This window comes from Mchenga conophoros, linkage group LG4 (assembly GCF_057382185.1).
Source record: "Mchenga conophoros isolate Kocher_MC1m ecotype Shallow Benthic linkage group LG4, M_conophoros_male_GT1.1, whole genome shotgun sequence".
Taxonomy (NCBI): domain Eukaryota; kingdom Metazoa; phylum Chordata; class Actinopteri; order Cichliformes; family Cichlidae; genus Mchenga; species Mchenga conophoros.
Window position 1 is genome coordinate 17,277,062 of NC_140529.1, and position 22,951 is coordinate 17,300,012.

Below are 22,951 nucleotides of genomic sequence, written 5' to 3' on the forward strand. Positions count from 1 at the left end.
TTTCAGGATTAAAGAGTTACACTCCATTTAAAAGTAGTAACACCACAGCACATGTTATGCAATTATTTACCCGCCCACTACAAACTGCTTCTCTTTAACAAAAAGCTAAGTCATAATAAACGTTTATTGCAGTCTATAAAGTAGTCTGTCTTGGATAACATTTGGTTTTATTGCTAAACTGACTAAGATTCTTCTTGAACAGCTGAAAATGAGAGACTACACTTATACGAAGTAAGTATTTGGCACTTTGCATTAGGAAGTTGCAAAAACTTTGTGAATGAGTTTGTTTTTTTTTGTATATGTACAGAAGATTTGCAAGAGGTACAGCTACACTGATATTGTGCAAGCCTTAGATAAGCAGCTGTGAAAATGGTTTAAATGCTTTTACTTAGCTGCACATTTCCTCTCTGTGTACAAAAGTTAAAGAGTTTTGATAAAATTTATCTTAAAAAAGAGCAGGCGCTAGTCTGTCCTGAATACTTTCACTTTACCGTAACAAGTTACTAATTAACAGTCTAACCTCCTAAAAAGAACAGCCTTGGTGTTATTCTTGTCATGTCTGTACAAAGTTAAGCATTTTGAAATGTATCAGTTGATTAATAAAAAATCATTTTCAGAGCATCTGTAGTGTAATGGTGTAATAGCATAAAGCACTAACCATCAAAAAGCGTTTTCAGTACTTTTTTGTTGTTGTTGCAGTATTCACAAACAGTGAGAGAGAGAGAGAGAGAGAGAATTCAATTTCCGCCCATCCTGCCAACGGTTCACTTCCTGTCTTGCTATCGTTTGGATCCAGCAACATACATCTTTGCTTTACTGCAGCAGCTACTGGAAATCAGACACAAAGGTAAGAAAAAATAAACATATTTTGAACAGCGAGTAGTTCGGTCAGATATTTTACATAGTGACGATTAAGAATATAGCAAAATAAATGTTTCTAGTTAAACTGAAATATCTATGATAAATTCTGCATTAGGTGAAAAGGGAAAAGAAAGTCTGGCTGTTCTCAAGACAGTAGCAATACAACAGAACTTCTATGTAATAATACTCATATTTAGATGCAAATGACAGAGTCACTGAGCTGACTGTGAAGAAATAACATCATGGGGAGCCTATGGTCTGCACATTGCTGTGCAAAAACGAAAGAAAACAGTTGTGAGCAAGACAACATTTCCACTGCTGAGAAGAGTGAAGAAAGTTCACTCCTTCCTGTTGGACAGCAGAGGGGGGGAAACACAGTGAAGGAAAGAAGGGAGGAGCCTGCATGCACACATGCACAAGAAACTTCCGGGGAAAATGACTGCAGTGAGAACAGCAATGATACTGCTGAACTCAGTGCCCTCGGGTGAGACCTTTATTATCTTCTTATAAGTAAATATACAATCAGTATTTCTAAGGTAAAAGATGAAATAAATTATTAGCGTAGATTTATAAACCATGTATCGCTAAAGCAGTTTTGCCTTTTTCTAGTCCTTGTCTGTCTGCTTCAGCAGTAACAGAAATGAAAGGTAAGTTAATAATTATAATTTTATGATTAACTCTGATCATAAAATGCACATGCTTTCATTCTTTGTCTTCTAAAGTTCTAAACAACATGTCTTACATTTTTTTTAACCTTTTCATAGATGCAGCCTTGGTGGACAAGAACCGCACTAAGCTCATTCAAAGTGTCACTTTGGTGATGGCTATAGCTGATGAATTGAGACAGCGGGGTATGATCCATCCGGAGATATACAACAAAATCAAAGCTGCTGGGACTAGCCAGGATCAGATGAGGGAGCTCTACAATTCACTGACTACTAGAGAAGTCAAATTTGCCTTCTACAAAATCCTCAAAGAAATTGAGCCACAGACGTGTGAAAGTATGTTTCAGTTGTTTGGTAACTATGTATACAGTGCATAGGGAAAGCATTTACAGCATTTGACATTTTGTCATGTTACAGTCTTAATCTAAAATGGATTAAAGTCAATTTTCACCTTAAAAAACAATATTTTTTTTTCCAAATTTCTAATACATTCATGTGAATGTGAACCAAACAGTTTTCACTTTATGTATCCTTCTCTGTGTAGAATTTTTTTTAAAGTAAAAAAAATGTATCTATTTTGGAATAGGACGAAATGTGGAACACGTGAACTGCTGTGAATACTTTTCGGGTGCACTGTACAATTATTAAATACAATTAATATAATGTTACAAATTTGCGTAAACTGCAAATAAACACAAAATGCAATGGTTTTTAAATCTCATATCCACATTTTATTTAGACAATAGAAGATAATAGAAAACACATGCTTTATTTTTGAAATTGGTGGTTTTCCTCTTTACCTACAGCAGAAGATGTCATCAAGGAGGTCATCAAAAAGAACAAAGAATATCTGAGGCAGAAGTGTCAATGGGAGTTGGAAGGCACTGGGAAGTCTCGTAAGGATGAAAAATCATTGGATAAAATTTACACAGAGCTTCACATTATACAAGGAGAGAGTGAACATGTCAATAAACAACATGAGATCTGGGAGATTGAAGATAAAGCGAGAAATCAAACTGTTGAGTGTACAAAAATCAACTGTAATGACATCTTTAAACATGAGAAAGATGACAAAGAAGTGAAAGCAATTAGGACTGTGATGACAAAGGGGGTCGCTGGCATTGGAAAAACTGTCTCTGTGAAGAAGTTCATCCTTGACTGGGCAGATGGAAAAGCCAATCAGGACTTGGACTTCATCCTTATGTTTCCATTTAGGGAGCTAAATTTGGTCCAAGATGATCAGATTAGCTTTGAGAACCTTGTGAAAACATTCCATCCAGAACTTAAAACCATAGCAGTTGCGAAAGCTTTGGCTGATCGTGAAGTTTTGTTCATCTTTGATGGTCTCGATGAAAGTCAACTTCAGCTGAAATTCAAAACGACCACAATACTGGATGATGCTACGAAGGTGTCCTCAGTGGACACTCTGGTGACCAACCTTATCAGGAAACATCTTCTTCCCTCTGCACTTGTTTGGATTACCTCAAGACCAGGAGCAGTTCGACGCATCCCTATTAATTATGTCGACCAGTGGACCGAGGTCAGAGGATTTGATGATCCACAAAAAATAGAGTACTTCAGAAAGAGAGTTGAGGACAAAGCAGTCGCTGAAAAAATAATTGAACACATAACAATGTCACGGAGCCTGTACATTATGTGTCACATACCTATCTTCTGTTGGATTGCTGTGGATGTTTTTGAGTACTTGATGCGTAAAATGGGAAACACCAAAGATGAAAACCAAAAAATACCCACAACTCTTACTGGGATGTACACACACTTCCTTCTTATTCAGATGACGATAGCTAATGAAAAATATGGCGACCAGGAAGAGCAGGAAGAGCCTGATACAGCAGAGCTTTTTAAGTCAAATGAAGAGTTCATTTTGAAATTAGGCAGGTTGGCTTTTGAGCAACTGGAAAAAGGCCGGATCATATTCACTGCTGAAGACCTGAGGAAGTATGACATAGATATAACGAAAGCTGGAGTTTACTGCGGGTTGTGTACAGCAATATTCAAAGAAGAGAGTGTGTTCCTAACAAAGAAACTTTACTGCTTTGTGCATCTGACAGTTCAAGAGTATTTTGCTGCTCTCTTTGTATATCACAGTTTTGCAAACAAAAAAATAGATTCTGAAAGTCTCAAGGATTTCATGCTAAAAGGGTCTGATGAAGAGCTCAAGTCTATCTTGGAAACAGTTCCAGTGGATCTACCTTTGAATGAACTGATTGAAATTACAATAGCTAATTCGGCTCCTAGAATGACCGGAGAACTGGACATGTTCCTCAGGTTCCTTATTGGCTTGTCTCTACAATCAACACAAGACCTGCTTCAAGGCCTGATTAAACAGACTGAAGAACACTCAACAAATATTGAGGAAATTCGGTCAAGTCTATTAGATATAGATTTATTTTACTGCTCAGCTGAAAGATGTCTAAACCTTGTCCACTGCCTGACTGAGTTGAAAGACAATTCCCTACATGATTCAGTACGAAAGTATCTGAAACCAAATTGTTTTCCTGAATCACCGCTCTCTCCTGTTGAGTGTTCAGCTTTGGCTGACTTGATTCTGATGTCAAACACACCTCTGGATGAATTCAATCTCAAGAAATACAGACCATCAGGAAAAGGTATCTTTAGACTTCTTCCAGCTGTGAGGAACTGCAGGAAAGCAAGGTGAGTTGGTGCTTTATACAAGAATGTTATTCAGTTTACCGCACTTTATCTATAATTGTATGTTGTTGTTTTGTTTTGTTTTTTACAATTATTGTTATTGAACAGAACCAGATACCAACTATGTGACTTTTACGCTCAGTTCCTGAATACCTTGTCCTATGCAGTTTTACCTAGGACCGAACTTTTTAATCCATACATTCATGTTAACTGATTTATCTGGCATTTTGACATCAGTCATCTGTTTAAAATATTGTTCTTTTCATGCTGCAGGAGGTGTTACAGTTAGCTAATCAGCGCCTTTACCATTTTGTGTGCCACAAAAGGAATATTTGAAACATCTAATGCTTATTTTGATTTGGTATGTTGTTGTGGACTGGTTCTATATAAGTAAAATGAAATTGTAAGATCTAATTGATCTTTTTTTTTTTAAATGTTCAATTAGGGAAAACTAAATCCTTTCCCCTATGGAAATCCCGTAATATTGGACTGTGTCAGGGTGCAGATGGAAAAGGGGTTTATTGAGTTCACAATTTTCTATTAAGTTAAGAAATAATGTATGCTTTTAAAAACTGTATCTGATATTTAAACAATTGTCCTTTTATTAATTCTACAGAATCTCAGGTGTAAATGTTGGTGTTTGGGAATATAAAACTATCTCTTCAGCTCTTTGCATGCCACACTCTGTGTTAACTGAACTGCACATAGTGAATAGTACTTTTGGCAGTAGGGCGGATAAATGTGCAGAAACCTTGGCTGATGGACTGAAAAATTCTCAGTGTAAACTAGAAGCTCTAAGGTTAGTAAAATTATCATATTTATATGATTGTTTTGTAACATTTTGTACTGATTTCTTTTGATTTTGTGTCCTTTGGTCTTGCAGTCTTTCTGGCAAAGGGCTTGCAGAAAGAGAGATGGAAGATTTTGCATCAGCCATAAAATCAGTCATCTCAAATCTAAGAGAACTAGAGTTGAGTGGTGACATACTTGAGGACTCATTGTTCTCTGTACTGTCTGTTGGTCTAGGCTGCCCTAAACTTGAGAAGCTCAGGTCAGTTTAAGATATCGTGGCATGATGTGTTGCTTTTTGAAATCTTTTAGCCTACTTTACTTTGTCAGACAGGTTCTAGTTAAAGGAAGTCTTGATTCAACAGGTCCGGAAGTAACCAGGCCTGGGTGTAGATAGTGAAATTGAATTGAGCCTTCTAAAAATACCCAGTGGTCAGAACTAGAGCTTCTTCTTCCCTGTAGCTAAAGGAGAAGATTGTGGATCACCAAGTTTTCTGGGGATGAATAAATTTTGTGTTCATGTAAAGTGCTTTGGCTCAGAATGGGAGCACTAATCTGCAGTAGTGGGTCCTGTTTGGCAGAGGAGAAACAGCCTTTGCTGATTTAAGTGGATACATGTGAGGTGACACCATACAGTAACTCTAATTGTAAACAGTGTTTAAAAGATTAACAATTAGTCAAAATCTTCTATGTAAAAGTGTCTCCCCCCACAGTCACTAAAATTCACAACTTAGTGTCTTGTTTTCTTAGATTAGAAGGACATTTGCTAAAACTTGGATAGTATAATCTATGTTTATATCTAATCTAATGTTTTTTATCCTCTGTGCCAAAAGAATGAACCGACATTATAGGACTGCGGAAATCTGCAAAATGCTGATGACAGCATTCACATCCAAACCTTTTTACCTGAGAGAACTGGAACTAAACTACACCCAGTTTAAAGACTCGGAAATGAAGATCCTCTCAGATGGACTGAAGAACAAAAACTGTAGACTGGAGGTACTGAGGTAAAGCACTGCATCAAAAAAACATTTGAAGCAGGATTTAGATACTTGAGAATTTTTACTTTTGAGTTTAAAATAGCAAAAAATTGTATGTATATATATAGTGTGTGTGTGTGTATATGTACATATCTATCTATCTATCTATCTATCTATCTATCTATCTATCTATCTATCTATCTATCTATCTATCTATCTATCTATCTATCTGTGTATGTATGTGTGTGTGTGTATATATATATATATATATATATAGCGTTTTAGGTGATCTATTCAGGCAGTTCCTGGTTTTAGTTAGCAAGGTAGCCGACTCCTGAGGAGTCAGCTGGATGGTAAGAACAAGATCCGGGCTATCCAGACCTACAACCTGCCCATGATCAGGTACCCTGCTGGGATAATAAGCTAGCCAATGGAGGAGATAGAAGCCATCGACATCAAGACAAGGAAGCTCTTCCCCATGGACGGTTTCACCTCAAGTCTAGCACCTGGAGGCTGTATGCTACACGGAAGGAAGGAGGCCGGGGACTGGTGAGTGTCAGCACCACAGTCCAGGATGAGACAACGAACATCCATTACTACATCAGGAAGATGGCCCTGACCAGTCACGCATGCTCAGTGAATACCTCAGGCAGCAGAAACCCAAGAAAGAGGAGGAAAAAGAGGAACTATCATGGAAGGACAGGCCCATGCACAATATGTACCACCGGCAGATAGAGGAGATGGCTGATATCCAGAAATCCTACCAGTGGCTGGACAAAGTTGTACTGAAAGACTGCACGGCCATATTCTCTTAATATCATATAGCTATTTCTAGAGGCAAGAATTTTTATACTAGATTCTGTTTTAAATCAGGTTGTGATCTTAAAGTCAATAACACTGATTTTAACGTAATTACAACAATTGTAATGTCTTTTAAATCTTAAACTACCTTTTCCCCAGTAAGGGTTATGGTGAAATTTAAGTTGTCCTTCGAAAGAAGCGTACTTATAGTTACACTCTGGTGAACTGTAATCGTGTTAGGTGATCTGTTCAGGCAGTTCCTGGTTTTAGTTAGCAAGGTAGCCGACTTTGTGTAACTTAGGCTAACGCGTTACGGCGAGCCTTTTCAGTGTCCGTCTAGCTTTAACTTGTTAGCAGGCCACAAACCGTATTAGTGTCTCACTAGCATTAGCTTGTTAGTCAACCTCAGGGTTCGGTTAGCATTAAGTTGCTAACAATATTGGCTAGCAGAATGCAGCTAACATATCACAATAGGGTTGCCAACCGTCCCTTAAAATACGGAATCGTCCCGTATTTCGAAACAAAAGTACACGTCCCGTATTGAGCTAATAAGGGACGCACTTTGTCCCGTAATACAGTGAGAATCAAAAGTAGTCTATAACTTTTAATGGAATTAACGCTTTGTTTGAAAACATAATTCCCAGCCCCTCTCCTGCTTTGTGACCAATGAGCTGACAGCACACTTACGAGTATGACAATTCAGATTACCACTCATCTCATTGGTCGAGGAAAGGTCGCTTACGGAGAAAATACCGGAAGACAACAAATGACCAAAACAAGAAGCATGGCCAACAGGGAAACAAACGCAGACACTGCGGTGCAAGTCTCGGACGACAGTACACCTAAAGCTGGGCAGACACTGTGCGATTTTTTTCAGTCACGTTATTCAGCTCCTGCTCAAACTGCACGATTGACTCGCAGTTGGTAGGTCACGATGCAGGTCTCACACTATACCGCCCGATGCTCTGATGCGACCTGAGTGCTCACACTGTGCCTCCATAAAATGAAGGTTATAACAGAAAATCTGTCGCTCTCTCTCTCTCTCTCCGTCTTACACTCACACAGACACACACACCACCACCATCAACTTTGCTAAATTGCTAATGAAAAACACTGATCGGGCAGCTGTGACTGAGCAGCAATGTAAATCCAACTATTTTCACGGTTGTTGTGGTCGTGATAATTTTGTGATGCCACATCGAAAAGGCTCGGATGAGCTTTCCAAAGTTCTACAAGTTGTGCCTCCATCGCTTGTGTCCAGATCACAGGCTGCACAGCCGTGCTGCTCCATCTTTTACACCAACGTTTACGTGTTTGCGCGCGAGCAGTGTGAGCGGCTGTGGTGAGACCCTCACGAGCGATTGATGATCGGGAGCTGGTCGTGAGGTGTTAATCACTTCTCGTTACCCCACGTATACTACACGACGCACGATGAAGGCCAAAATCGGTCCGATCACTCAAAAATCGGCTCAAAATGGGCCTAAAACTGCACAGTGTAAGCCCAGCATTAGAGCAGCAATGTTTGTTCCCCTCAGAGAAAGGGAAGAATGGGAAAAGGAAAACACCTGGCTGGAAAAAGTTAATATGGGCATGTGCAGTGAATATCAGCGCTATGTGGCCAGAAGTGTGATAATATAATTTATTTTGTGTAATAAACAACTGCAAGAATAGATGATTACAACAAATAGATGACTAATACATAAAAGTAATACATAGATGAATAATGATGATGAGTTAAGATGCGTAATCATGGGAGCAAGTGGGTTTACAAACAGGAGCAGCTGATTAGCATTAGAAAAGCTGAAATAATACCTCAACTGAAGCCAATTGTACTAAATGCACTAAATGTGCACTGTTACAAGAATGTTTTTCTTTCTATTGTTTTCTATTATTTTAAGTTAAGCAGGACAGAGTTCTTTTAAAGAAAGATTTACTTATATTCTCAAAAGTTAAGCATGACAGGCTTCTGTTTAAGAAGGAGACCTGTTTTATTGTGTTAATGTTGTCATTTTGAGCTAAAAATAAATGGCTAAATGATCATTTGTTTCACATGTGTTCATATCACAAAGAATACACATCTACTTAAATCAAATTCAAGTCAAATGGTTAAAAAAATAATTTCACACACAAAAAAAGAGCTAGAAAATTCACCACACTGGGAAGGGTGAAGACAATTGGGTCGCCCGGCCCTGGCCACGAGGTGTCCCTTATTTATTTTTCAGGGAGTTGGCAACCCTATATCACGATGACCTGACTCCCGCTACGACTAGCTTGGATTTAATCCCCACTGCTAGCTCTGACTACGAACAGGCTAATGTGTTGCGATGAGCCTGGTGTAGCCTGGTCTCACCCCCTTTCCGCTAACTATGTCTACGGCTCCTACCCCCGCCAAGGGGTCAGAACCAAAGGCCAAAGAGGCTGCATCCCTCATACAATGTGTATTATCTGTATGGGTGCCAAGCATGCTCAGGCTTCACTGGTGGACCCTCAGGGATGCTCCCATTGTGCGTTTATGCCAGAGAAAGTCCTGGAAAGGAGGCTGAGAGTAGCAGCAATGAACATTTTGGACCCCCACCTGTCGGCTGCTATTGCTACGAGTGACATCCGTCATCGGCGAGCCTCCATGAGCTGGGCGGACATGATGAAAGAATAGTCCCTGCTCATGCCCCCATTGTTCGAGGACTTCCTTGATCAAAACGTGGGCGAGTTGGGTGGCGAGGACGGAGAGGGTGATGCCAACTTCGACCTACTCAACCTAGAGGACATGTATGATAAAGAGGAGCATGACTCCACCTACCCTCCCCAGCAGTCCAGGTCACTGAATGGGGCAGAATTTGCACCCCCGGCGTACAGCAATTTATACAAGGTCTGCAAATGGGCTGCTAGGTATCCCATGGCCAGCCGCCCAGGATATCGAAGGGGCAGGACACAACCTGCATGATGGCAAGAGGCTCCCACCAGCCTCAGTCAGAAATTCTAGAAGACATGGGCTGTCAGCTGGACTCGGGTTCCCTAAATCCAGCCCTCTGGGATGAAATCTGCATGGTTAATGATCTCATCCTTCGCTCCTCCAGGAGAGCAGTCCAAGGTTGTGGGCGTGTAATGGGCCTTGCAGTCTCGGGTGAGAGAGACATGTGTCTAAACCTGTCAGGCTTAGATGATGCTCAGAAGGCTGAGGTCATGGATGCAGCCTATGACCCGACCAAGGGTCTCTTTGGCCCTACCCTGGAGAAAATAAGAGAGACAAGCACCCACAGAAAGCAGGAGGGAAAAGCATTCAATCTCTGCTTGCCCAGAACCCCTAACCCACAACCTCAGCAGGTGCCAAGAGCTGCTTTGCGGCAGCAGCAGTAGCTGTGAGAGGGAGACAGAGTGGGGCCAGAATAGAGAGAGGAGAAGGGAGGCCCTCAATCCGCTTGCTCACCAGGTCAAAGTTGAGAATCCAAGACCTTGGGGCAAGCATTCTGGAAAGAAAATAAAAACAAAAGAAAATCACTGCCATTTCTCCTTGTCCCCAGCTGGGGGAGCTTACGCTCTTTGTGAGGGGGACAGCCCCAACTCCTTCCAGGAGACAAAGGTGACGTCGTCTTTCAGTGGAGGAAAGTTGTGCAGTTTCAACACTGTCTCCGCCTCCTTGGCCTCATAGTCTCGGTGATATCGTGGTACATTTGGAGCTGCTCATGATGAGGGATTTTCAGCAGTGAATTGCCTCTCTGCGGCTCTGCCCTCACCCACATCTCGGTCACAGTGTAAAAATAACACAGTCCTGTATTGCGGCTCTCGGCCATGGAGGAGCCTGACAGCTCTCGCTGCGGGGGTACCTCTGGGGGCAGTATCATCCAGGGGGACTCTGACCATAGACTGTCCCTGTCAGGTTGGGGTGCAACTATGATGGGCAGAGCAGTGAATGGCGTTTGGTCGCGGCGACTGGCTCTGAATCACATAAATTTGCTGGAGCGCAGCGCAGTGCTCTTAGCTTTACAGCATTTTCTGTCATATCTCCGGTGGCAACATGTTTTAGTGAAAACAGACAACTCCATGGTAGTTGCTTTTAAGAACTGCCAGGGCGGTACCCGTTACCGGCAACTACACAGGTTAGCCAGGGAAGCAATTGTGTGGAGCAGCACACAGCTTCTCTCCCTTCGAGCAACTCATGTGCCAGGAATTCTAAATAGGGGGGCCGATCTCCTGTCCAGAGGGAATCCACTGTTCGGAGAATGGAGACTTCACCCACAGGTGGTGGAGCAGATATAGATAGATCTCTTTGCCTTGCGAGAAAACATTGTCCACTGTTTTTCTCCCTGTCAGACGCAGATGCCCCACTGGGCGTGGATGAGCTGGCTGATCCTTGGCCAAACACACTACTGTATGCTTTCCTTCCCCTCAGCTTCATCTCCCCAACACTGATCAGAGTGAGGGATCAGGGGCTGTCGCTGATTTTAATAGCCATGAAAAGCAGGCAATCCCTTTTCAGTGTTCAGTGGTGGAGCTGTTGTGTTTTCTTCAGAACATGCTGGACAAAAGGAGAGCTTTTTCCACTATAAAGGTCTGTTTGGCAGCTATCTCAGCCTGCAATGTGGGGTTTGGTGATAAACCTTCCTGTCACCACCTACTTGTATGACGCTTCATGAGGGGTCTGTGTCAAACGCTCCCAGTCTCTAGACCACTGGTCCCTTTATGGGATCTGTCAGTTGGTTTAGACACCCTCTCCCACCACCCCTTTGAGCCTTTTGGGGCAGGGGAGTTGTAGTTTATCTCGTAAGACCGCTCTGCTGTTAGCTCTAACCACAGCTACGCAAGTAAGTGAATTGCAGGCTCTGTCTATCCACCCCTCTTGTTTACAGCTGGCTCCTGTACTCACTAAAGCATGCCTAACCCAGCCTTTGTCCCTAAGGTGATGGAAAGATCATACAGGTGCTCTACAGTAGAGCACCTGTACTTATGTTGACAGGAAAGCTGGATTCAGGAAGGCAGATCAGCTGTTTGTTTCCTGGGCCTCCCCTCACAAGGGCAGGCCCTTACCACGCCAGAGGCTAGCTCATTGTAGAAGCCATACCTCTGGCTTATAGCTGTAAGGGCTCGCAGGCCCCCCCCGGGACACTGAGCTCAGTCTACTAGGTGTGTGGCCACATACTGGGCTTTGTTCAGAGGTGTTAGTCCAGGATATTTGCGCTGCAGCAAGCTGGGCTACACCACACACGTTTGTCCGGTTTTATAGGCTGGATGTAGTGCCCCAGGTTTGACCTGAGATCCTGGAGTTGTACTGGAGCGTAGCTTTGGAAGCTGGCGCAATCTGGGAGGGTGCCATATCTCCCATAGTGAAACACTGAGCTAAGTTAAAAAAAGAATGTTAGGTTATTTAATGTAATCCCTGGTTCTTTGATAACAGAGAGGGGTATTTCGCCAACACTTCCCCCTTGCTTGGGCACAGAAATCTGCTTGGAATGGGACTGGTCGGTCGTGTTAGAAGGAGGGGGTGGAGCCCTGAGCACGGCTCAACAAGTCTTTCATAGACAGACGTGGTGTCATTAAAGCTTCCGTAGTTGGTTAGGTCAGGGTGATTCCCATAGTGAAACACTTCACTCTGTTATCAAAGAACCAGCAATTACATTAAGTGACCCAATATTCTGAGAGCAGAAACAGTCTGTCTTATAGTTCTCAGATGGATGAATGAATGAATGAGCATACACACACACACACACACACACACACACACACACACACACACACACACACACACACACACATATACATGTGTGTTTGTGTGTATAAATGTATATCTGTGTGTATGTGAGTGATAAGATTAGAATTACTGAAAAAAATGTAATTGCTAATATTTTTAAAAATTTTGTTAATGATTATATTCCTATATTTTTCTGTCAGCCTCAGTCATAACAGACTCACTGAGAAAGGCTGTAAGATACTCGCCTCAGCAATCAGCTTTACAGCCTCGCACCTGAAAGAGCTGGACCTGAGTTACAATGATCTGCTGGACCAGGGAGTGATGGAACTATCTCAAGCATCGAGGAACCCAAACTGTGGTTTAAAAACACTCAGGTTAATATAATAAATCTCATTTAACTTCAAACCATGTTATCACAGTATATCTAGATTTAGCAATTGCAAAAAAAGGATTAAGTCTGCATTTGTAAAACGGTCTATCTATCTATCTATCTATCTATCTAAAGCTAGAGCACAGCAAAAGGCACTCTACGTGGGACCATGACACACACATGATGCTAGATGTCCAAAGGGAGATTGAAAAAAGACTAATAAAATGGTGCTCAGGTAGAGCTGGGCGATAGAACGATAACGATATGTATTGCGAAATAACTTTCTCGATAGAAAAATGAAACTATTGCGATAGACCTCATCTCTCTCTCTCTTCCTCTCTTATAAAAAATGAATAGCCAATACAAATTAAGTAGCACAGAGCCGAACCAATCACAGCCGCAGTGTCACGTCATGTAACCTGTTACGTACAGCTCAAGTGCCAAGCCGCACATGTGTATTTGTTTGGGAAGCAGCCAGCCGCCATGCAGCCAGGTAATGAAGGAAATGAGTGTGCCGACTAGAGAAAAATCAACCGAGAGCTTAGGTGACCAGGTTACCGAAGAGAACACAGATGACGGTTCCAATGCCGGAGAGATTGTCGAAAGGAAAGGTCAGAGAAGTTCCGTAGTGTGGAGGTATTTCGGCTATTTGAAATCTGACAAAAAACAGAGTAATGTGCACTGTAAATTGTGCCGAAAGCATGTTCCCACAAAGTCTGGAAATACAACAAACCTTTTTTATCACCTGAAGCAGTGCCACCCACTAGAGCACGCTCAATCTCTGACTGAAAGCGCTAATTCGTCATCGAAAACAACCAGGGGAATCCCTGTGAAGCATATGGCAAAGGGGTGTCTTACCATATGAGAAAAAAGCTAAGAGACATAGCAACATAACGAGTGCCATAGCTTACTGTCTTGCTAAAGACATGCTACCAATAAACAAAACACAAAAATGAAGGATTCAAGCAGCTAATTAAGGTAATGGATCCTCGTTACCAACTCCCTGGACATAAACATTTCTCTCAGACAGCGCTTCCAAAGCAATATTGTATAAGTTAGTCAATTTTGTCTCTTCTTCTGTAAAATAAACTAAGATTTATTTTTAGAATTAATATTTTGTTTCTAAGTGGAACTGACAATTTAGTAGTCTGTTTTGTTTATTCTATTTTGAAACTGAAATGCTTTAGCGGCTACCTTTTGTGTAGTTTGTAATATTTGCCTTTATTTTGCCTAAACTGAAGCCTCATTTTAAGTACATCTGCCCTGTTGAACTTATTATGGGAAATAAATATTTAAATCAAAACAAGCTGCTGATTATTTCACATTTTACTTGTGAGCAACAGCACATTTAAATCTTACATATATAGTTATTTGGCTTATATCGTGATATATATCATTATCGCCTGAAATGAAAAAAGCATATCGTGATATGAAAAAATCTTATATCGCCCAGCTCTATGCTCAGGCCATGACAGGAAGTGAAAATGTGCCCTGATCATTTAACACACATCTGCTGTTCGATTTTTGTAGGCTGTCATTTTGTAAAATGACGGGAGATGGAGGCTATTCTTTGGTCTTGGCTCTAAACTCAGACCACTGCAGCCTCAAAGATCTGGACCTCAGCTTCAATAACCTCACCAAAGAAGTTGTGAAACTGCTGACTGAAAAACAGAAGGATTTGTGCTGCAGTCTGGAAAATCTCAAGTATGAAAAAAAAACTGTTCTGTTTAGAACAGTTTTATATTTTTATAACACTTTATACTGATTTCTGATTCACTTTTATTGTTTTTCATAATCAACAATGTTTGTTTGTCCATCAGTGTGGACCACAATGAAGAATGTTGGGTTGATCTGAAGCTACTGAGACAGTGTAAGAAAATATTTTTTCTTCATGATATTCTACATCTGTGATGTGATTGGAGAAGAATGCGCCCATGCATGCATGCACGTTCATGCACACGTAAATGCGCATGCACACGCACCGTCCAGAACCGTCTCCTCCTGGCGTGTGTTTTAATTAATTTAATTTAATTTTCAGTGTAAATTTTTACAAGCAGGAATGACTTTTTATAGATGGAGGAATAGGGATGGGTACCGGTATCATGGCACCGGTTCTGACATAAACGGTAGTAACCAGACCGAAAAGCAGCGCACATTTCGGTGCTTTATTTCGGTGCTTTTTTTTCCTGAGCTGTGATACACTTTAGATTCTAGCCAATCATTTTACGTTTCCGAGGATAGTAGGCGGGTCCAGGTACGTACGTTCTTTTAGAGCAGAGCTACAGATTAAAAATTCCCAAGGCGAAGCGGTCAAAAGTCTGGCTGTACTTCACAGCAAAAGATGCAAACTCAGCAGCATGCAACAAGTGCTTTAAGGTGATACTGTGATACTGTCAAAGGAGGTAACACCTCAAATCCGATGAAACACCTGGCGACGCATAGCGTTTTTTTTTAAAAGCCGAGAAATGCGCCGTATTTGATAGCTTGCTGTGAGACCTCACACCGTGCACATCTACTGCGGGTGTGGTGCCTGTTATCGGACCCGGAGTTAGCAACATCACCCAAAAACACGAAGAGGAGAGTCCTGGCCCCTAGCCCTGCCAGTGTAGCAGAAATGATGACGGATGATGATGGCAGCAGCAGCCGTTCTTCTCTGCGTGAGTCGCTTAATGTTGTTCGTGTGTAATTTACGTTGAGTAGGCTAACCACGTTATTACATTAATGCATGTAAGGTGAACTAGCAAACATCATCATAGTTACATGCGGCTGTCTTCTTGTTTGATGGCAGGTACTCCCTTCACCCTGGCCAAAAAGGCTAAAATGACCAAAGAAAAAGTGGAAAACAGTTAAACATGAGAGGTTTTTGGACAAAGTTTGTTTTTTCCATTGTTTAAGCACTGCTTCCAGCCAAGAGTGATACCATATATGCCCCATAGCTGCAGAAAAGGCTAACATTGTTATCTTTTTACAAAAAAACAGCTGAACATGAGAGGTTTTTGGACCAATTTTTTGTTCTCCATTCTTTAAGCACCGGTTTGAGCACCGTTTAAGCACTGGCACCATTTCAAAAGTACCGGTTTGGCGATACCCATCCCTATGGAGGAACCAATTATTTAATGTCGCTTTATTCTAACACTATGGAGGAGCCTTATAGGAAGACCTATTTGCTTTTTAGTCAGCGATCTGAATGGAGAATAAAGCCTTATGTGGAGTGGAAGACCTATTTGGTTTTGTTAGAAGCAATCTTACTGTATTTGGGGTTTGTTTGTGCGACTCTTTTTACTTGTTTTAACAGCAGGGTGTTTTCCTCAAGTGTCCTCTGTGGTTGTTTATTTCACCTGTTTTGCTTTGAGAGCTTTTATTGCCCTTTGCCTGTCATGTGTAGTCTTTATGTCTGAGAAAACGCAGTCTAAACCTTCAGTATGTCCTTTCATCAAAAGCTTTTGTTTCCTGAGAAGCCGGACACCTATGCACGTGTTCGTGTGTGCCCTCAACTGCCCCCACCCAGCTGTCACGTTTACTTGTCCGTGTAAAACCAAGTGCTTTTGGGATCTAAATTTCAAAATGTAAGACAAATACAGTATACTGACTTTGATGCCATCTTTAAAACGTAGATGTGTAATTAACAGGCAATATATTATTTAATTTTGTTTTATCAAGCGTGGCAAGTATTTCAGATTTCAGTGTGAATTAATACAAACAGAAATTACTTTTATAGACGCAGAATCAAATTATTTAATGTTGTTTTTTTAGACTCTGCTCTGAAAGGTAAATTTGATTTGTTTTTAACTTAGAGAAACATAATGTGAATCTTTCTTCTCTTAAAAAAGCTTTTTCACAGGTTTAAACTGTGTGGTCTGTCTTTCTGGGAAAACGCAGGACAACTTGTGAAATGAGAGCATGCACTACCCTCCAGAACTCTCAGTTTTGCCCGTCCGTTGTTAGTGAAACTTAATATTTTATGGATCTAAATGTTCAGAGAAAATAGCGATGTACTCAACTATGTGTCTCTTTAGATTGTAGATGCTTATTCTAGGCTACTTTATTTATCTCCCACTGAATCTGCTTGTGATATGCTATGTATAAAGGTTCTGAACTTTTCCAAAATGGCGTAGGGCAGTCAATTTTCCCTCCTGTGGCTATGAGCAGTGTGGCTGGTGGAAGTTTTTAGTTTATTTGTGCAACTGAACGTGATTGTGGAAAATTAGTGTACCCCTTGATTTGAGTTTCATGTTGGATCCCTTTCTTCGATTGGCAATTCTCTTGGAGAAATGAAGACACAGATTAGGGCTTACAAGTTTTGTTCTGCCCCTGGGGTGAGTGAGAATTTGTGCAGCAGATCCCAGCGTGGAAGCTGATGGTCCAGAGTGAGGGACCAAGCAGCCAAGGCAGGACAGGTAAAAATGTCTTCAAAATGAGTTTTCTTTATTTTAACCCTCAAAAAAAAGTTCAGAAAGACAGTTCAAAAATATAATTAGCAGGCCCACAAAAGAGGTCAACTAAATATAACTCTACAAAAAGTAATTTCCAGAAACTTAACCAAACAAAGTGAACCCAACTTAACTCACAAACTGACCTAATCACAAACACAGGAGGGTAGTTTTTATAGTGGTTTGGCCAAACCATTTACACACAACAGGTGAAAACAAAAACAAACACCTAACCATACTAACTAAGCACAGAATAACATAAGTAAACCTAAAACATCCCTGTTTCTGATAAGCACTTGGTTGTTCCTGTTGAGTAGGCATTTTGTTTTCAAAGGCCTTAGCCACACCTTTTGCCCAGACAGGAAACAGCCACCTCTGCAAACCAGGTAAAGCAAAGAAAGAAACCTAATTAATATAACAGAAAACATTTTTAGAAAAACCACACAATGCTATTATGTGCGCGCCTCATAATATCAGTATTAGGTTTAAGCAAAAACATTAATGAATTATATTAGTGAAGCAACTGCAAATCAAACTAATGAAGTGAATGGGCATTGCATATGCAAAAGAGAATTACAACAATCCAATGTGTTCCTCTGCTCCAAGACACCTGCGGTCCTTGATGAGCATGTCTGTTATAGCCTGCCCTTCATAAATATCTGCCTGTTAGATCTGATTTTTCAAACCTTGTTTAAAATGTGAGTTACTTGTTGTCCAATGCAATGTCGCTGATTTAAAAATGTATACATATTTTCAAGGTTTTAGCTGGATGTCAAACATATGAAAGAATCTCAAGCAAAGCGTGCACCAGTGCACCCTAATGTAGTCCATTGAACTGTATGTTAATAAGTACATTAAGTGTACCTCTAACTCTGAAAAGAGTCTGTATCCATAATTTGTGGATCTACTAATTTGTTGTCAATGACACCTTTGTTTTCATGATAAGTTTTACAGATGTTTTACAGATAAAAAAATCCTCGCAAAAGCTAAACAGGTGGTTTTGCTTTTTTACAGCTATCATTTATATTCTTCTGATTTGCATGTGTTTTAGTGTAAATGCATATTTTTGGATGTCCTGAGATATCTTTCAAATCAGGATTTCAGTATATATGCATCTTGAAAAAGCATCCTGTTGTGGGCCTCAGTGCATACAGTTGAGTCTATAATTTGTCTGAAAAAGACAAAGTTTTTGCAGATTTGCCTTTGTACACCATCACGGTGTATTTTTGATTGATTGATTGATTGGTAATTTATTTCAACATGTGAACAATATACAAGTACATTTAGAAAAGAAAATAAGAGAGACAAAAAATACTACACAAATTACATACAAAAAAACATTCTGATTAATTTACATGTTGAAAGGGAGTGGGAAGAAGTATACACTTATTTAATCCCACCCCTTTGCCATAAATTATCAGTTAATATTTAGTCAGCTTCCTTACTGATATAATTTGTAATAAAAATAGTGAACAGATTTCTGATATACTATATACTAGAATATCACATCATGAGTTTTTTGTTTGTTTGTTTGTTTTTAAATAGAGACATTCCTTAATTTAAATATTTTCCTTTTCTTTATAGTTTTTGAACAATTGCCACATGTCTGAAGTTCAGACTTTAGTTAAAGAATTTTTAGAAAAAAATATTTTTAATGAACAATGAAGTAGACAGTTTTCTAGTCCCCCAGTTTTAAGAGTCTCATTGGACAATTACCAGAAAAGCCATGGTTTTTCACCATAACGAAAGTTATGAGGCCCAAAAAGATTTCAGTGCAAGTGAAAGAGGCCACCATAAAAAATAAAATAAAATAAACATATTAAAACTTTAGGAGTATCCAAATTAGACAAATTGATTCATACTTTAAAAGAAATAAATGAACTAGCCAGCTAAGCAACACCAAAATGCTTGAAAGACCACAGAAGACAATTAAAGTGGATGTCATGGCCAGCGGGAGCTGACTGTGTGTTGCGTGAATGATGAACCCAAAACCAGACAACAATGGATGTGGAAATCAACTTGGATTAACAGAAAGCGAGCCTATATTTGTGGCTGATTACAGGGATACACAAAGCAAGGAAAAGTGAATGGGGAAAAAACTAAACTAAAGCCTAAACTGGAAGAAACTATGACTGACTATGAAACTGTGAAATGAACACGATTCTGCACTGGTGTATGTGAGAAACTGTGAATAACGGAACAGAAACATGAACATAATCTGAGCAGAACCGTGAACGGTTTAATTCTGACGTGACGTGGAGGGTAAATACACAGACGACCTGAGGATGACTGAACGGAAACACACAGGCTAAATGCACACAAGGGGCGATCAGGGGAAGTGGAAACACATGAGGAGATAGCTGACCCAATAAATAATAATGACACCACAGGGGATGTGAAACTAAGCACATAGAACATAGAAACAAGACCTTCATAATAACCAGGAAACATGACGGTACGCAGACATGACACAATGTTGACAGCATGAACCACACTGACATGAAACATGACAAGTAAGACACACTAACCAAAAAGGGAGACTTAACACAGGAGGTGATGACACAACAAATTTTAAATAAACAAGGAGCTATAACTAGGCAACCTAGGACCTTCTGACTGGATGGACTTAACCAAAAACAATGAATAACAAAATACAAGGTAACTCAAATCCAACAGCCACAACAAGAACTTAACATACCTTCAATATACCTAAGAAGTCACAAAAATATAACAATAACTCACAATGCTCAGTCACAGACCCAGCACCTGACAGTGGATGATGACAGAATTATTTCCTTAGTTAAGAAAACCAACTTCACTTGACTTGGCTGAGTTGACTTGAATTGGCTGAAAGTCTTTAGACATCATTTGAGTGTGACAAAAACGCAACACTATAATGAAGGGCATTGAGGGGAAGCTGCTTGGCCTACAGCTCTTTGTCAGACACCACAGTGTTTTTTTCCGTGTAGCCATTTCTCTTTTTGTCAGGCTTCTAAAAATTATATATAGAAGGGCCTAGTACCAGGTATTACCGCCAAATTGCAAACTCTAAAAGCAGAGTCAAGTCGTCATGGGCCAAGCCAACTAGGTACCAGTGGCAGAGAGTCGTAATGTAATTCTACAATCAAGAGATGCCTTCATAAATGGAAATACAGGGTTTACAACAAAGTGCAACCAATGGTTACACTCAATAACAGGAAAGTCAAATTAGACATTGCCAGAAAACAATGCACTATGCTTTTCAGATTATAGATGCAAAACTGAGCAAATGAGCAGCAACTTAAGGTGGCTACAGTAAAAGCCTGGCAGGGCATCTCAAAAGTGTAAGCACAGCATTTGGTGATGTCTGTGGCTTGTAGACTTTAGGTTTCAACTGACTGCAGAGAATTTTCATCCTAAAATGATTAAAAAAAATTCTTCCATTTAAAATTATCAGAATCATCAGAATCAGAATCAGAATACTTTATTAATCCTGAGGGAAATTAGGGTTACAGCAGGCAGCACGCTAATGGCGCATGCGCACTTACAAAGGAACCTTCTGACCAACTTTACACAAACATCACATTGGGCAGACATGTCAGAAAGGTAGGCTGATAGGAGAAAACAACGAAAATACACTACATGAGGTAAGAGGAGGAGAAAAAAAACTCCACTCAGACTGAGCTCCTAGTGGGAGAACAGTTTGATAACAGAAAAAACACCTCAGCACAAAAGCACATGACTATCAATACACCATAGAAACACAAGACAAGCAACAGGGGCGGGTAAAGGGTAAGAGAGAGCCGGTGTAGACAGCGCATCCGGTCCTGCAGCATATCTGCGCTGGTCCAGTTGACTGCCATCTTCCCCGGTAGGGCACAAGCATGGAAAGGGAGGGGGGATGAGTGAGTGCTTATCAGTGTAAGTGTGTGTGTGTGCGCGTGTCCATAGTTCAGCTGAGACAGTGTCCTTCGGCCTATCAGGCTAAGTAAACAGTCCTCCAGCCAATCCAGGTGTCCTTGCATGGGGCGGGAAGAATAGCCGTAACACAGTCGTTATCAGGGAGTGATTGTTCGGCTCCAGCCTTGGGCCTGCAGCTGGCGCCTTTATGGGGGTCCGCAATCTCGATATTGATTTTGTAAATTTCCATGCGAGCAGCCAGGAGAATTTTCAGGCTGCCCTAACACTCCGACACTGGCCTCTCGATCTCCCGTTGGAGAGCCGCGAGCCTCCCCATGATGGTATCAAACTTCTGTTCCATGGTGTTGTCATTCTTTTGATTCTGAGACCTCACAGCTGCAGTGATCCGTTCCACGATGTCTTCCAACTGTCGCTCATGGGTCCCATTTTGAGCAGGCCTCTCTCTGATGTATCCCCCCATACGCTCAATGTTGTTGCTTTGAGCCTTCACAGCCGATGCAAGCGTCTCCAAGGTGTTGACCATATTACGTTCGTTGTGAGAGGTCGCGCCTCGTCCCATCGCTTCGATTCCAGCGGGCAGCCTTGGGGGGGTTTGAACAGCCGGTTCCGCCCTCTTATTTCTCCGATTATGTCAGGCTGTCTAATTCATTTTGAGCTTCTGAAACTGGAAGACTGTATAAAAATGGCTGTAATTTCTAAACAGTAAATGCAAATGTTTACCAAAACCTTTTTGAATTATCTACCTGATTAAGTTTAATAGTTGCTTCTAGTTTTGTTCTGATCTGAACAAGTGTGTAATTGGTAGTAATTCTTAAAGTTGTGGCCCCAATACCATAATTTTGACTTTATTTTGTAGCTCGCCGCTTATTTCACATCCTGAATATTTAGAGATAAGCCTCATAATAACTCAGTAATTATGATGAAACAGAACAGAGCAGAACTTAGCTAATATAAACTCAGACAGAAACCACACTGACATGATAATACTGTTACAAATGATTCACTGTTTTTCCTGCACTGATTACAGATGCCTGTGACCTGACACTTGACCCAAACACAGCATCTGTGAGCATTCGTTTAACCGAGGAGAACAGAAAGGCAGAGGCTGTTCCAGAGAACCAACCATATCCTGATCATCCGGAAAGATTTCATGAAGATCAGGTTCTGTGTGAAGAAGGTCTGACAGGTCGCCATTATTGGGAGGTTGAGTATTTTTCTGCAGATATTGCAGTGGCATATAAAAGTATCAACAGGATGCCTGAGTTTTCCTCTTATTCTTCTTCTGACTATGGTTTTGGTGACAATGAAAAGTCTTGGTGCTTTAAAAATCCGGACAATTTTGCTCATAACAAATCATTTGTAAACTTTATTAGAAGTAGAAACTCCGCTGGTGTCATGGGAGTATATCTGGACTGGCCAGCAGGCATTTTGTCCTTTTTTGAAATCTCTCCTGATACAGTTACCCACTTGTACACCGTGCACACAACATTTACTGAACCACTCCACCCTGGTTTTGCTGTTTATTTTAATGGATCAGTTTCCCTCTGTAAAATAAAGTAATTAGACAACTTGGATGAAAGGAAAGAAAAATTATTTTAAGCACCAAAGATTGCACACAACATCCTTATAAAAATATATTTAGTTGTCCTAGACTTCAAAACAATTTTGAACAGTCCCATATCTCATGCATTACATTTTCAAAAAAAAGACGTGTTGCATTTGTGGCAGTAAGTATTGTCAGCACTGACTTAAGTGTAGTGCTTTACACTTATATGTGTGTAGGTGTGCATGTGTATGGG

The 22,951-nt window shown here is 40.7% G+C and overlaps 1 protein-coding gene and 1 pseudogene across 5 annotated transcripts; both read left to right on the plus strand.

Annotated features, from left to right (window-relative positions):
- The first annotated feature begins 125 nt into the window (after positions 1-125).
- On the plus strand, positions 126-22,712 carry LOC146575843 (NACHT, LRR and PYD domains-containing protein 3-like). 5 transcript variants are annotated; one of them, XM_085270743.1, is made up of 13 exons: positions 126-231; positions 700-847; positions 977-1,345; positions 1,471-1,508; positions 1,626-1,862; positions 2,333-4,202; positions 4,816-4,998; positions 5,083-5,250; positions 5,822-5,995; positions 12,653-12,826; positions 14,353-14,526; positions 14,643-14,692; positions 22,180-22,712. In XM_085270743.1, the coding sequence occupies exons 3-13, from the start codon at positions 1,104-1,106 to the stop codon at positions 22,710-22,712; spliced, it is 3,843 nt and encodes a 1,280-aa protein (XP_085126869.1). In that variant the 5' UTR covers positions 126-231; positions 700-847; positions 977-1,103. The 5 variants fall into 5 exon arrangements, with proteins under 5 accessions (XP_085126869.1, XP_085126871.1, XP_085126868.1 ...); XM_085270745.1 differs by having other exon boundaries at positions 1,059-1,345; XM_085270742.1 differs by having other exon boundaries at positions 700-1,345.
- Positions 8,291-10,971, plus strand: LOC146575844 (uncharacterized; annotated as a pseudogene).
- Positions 22,713-22,951: the final 239 nt, after the last annotated feature.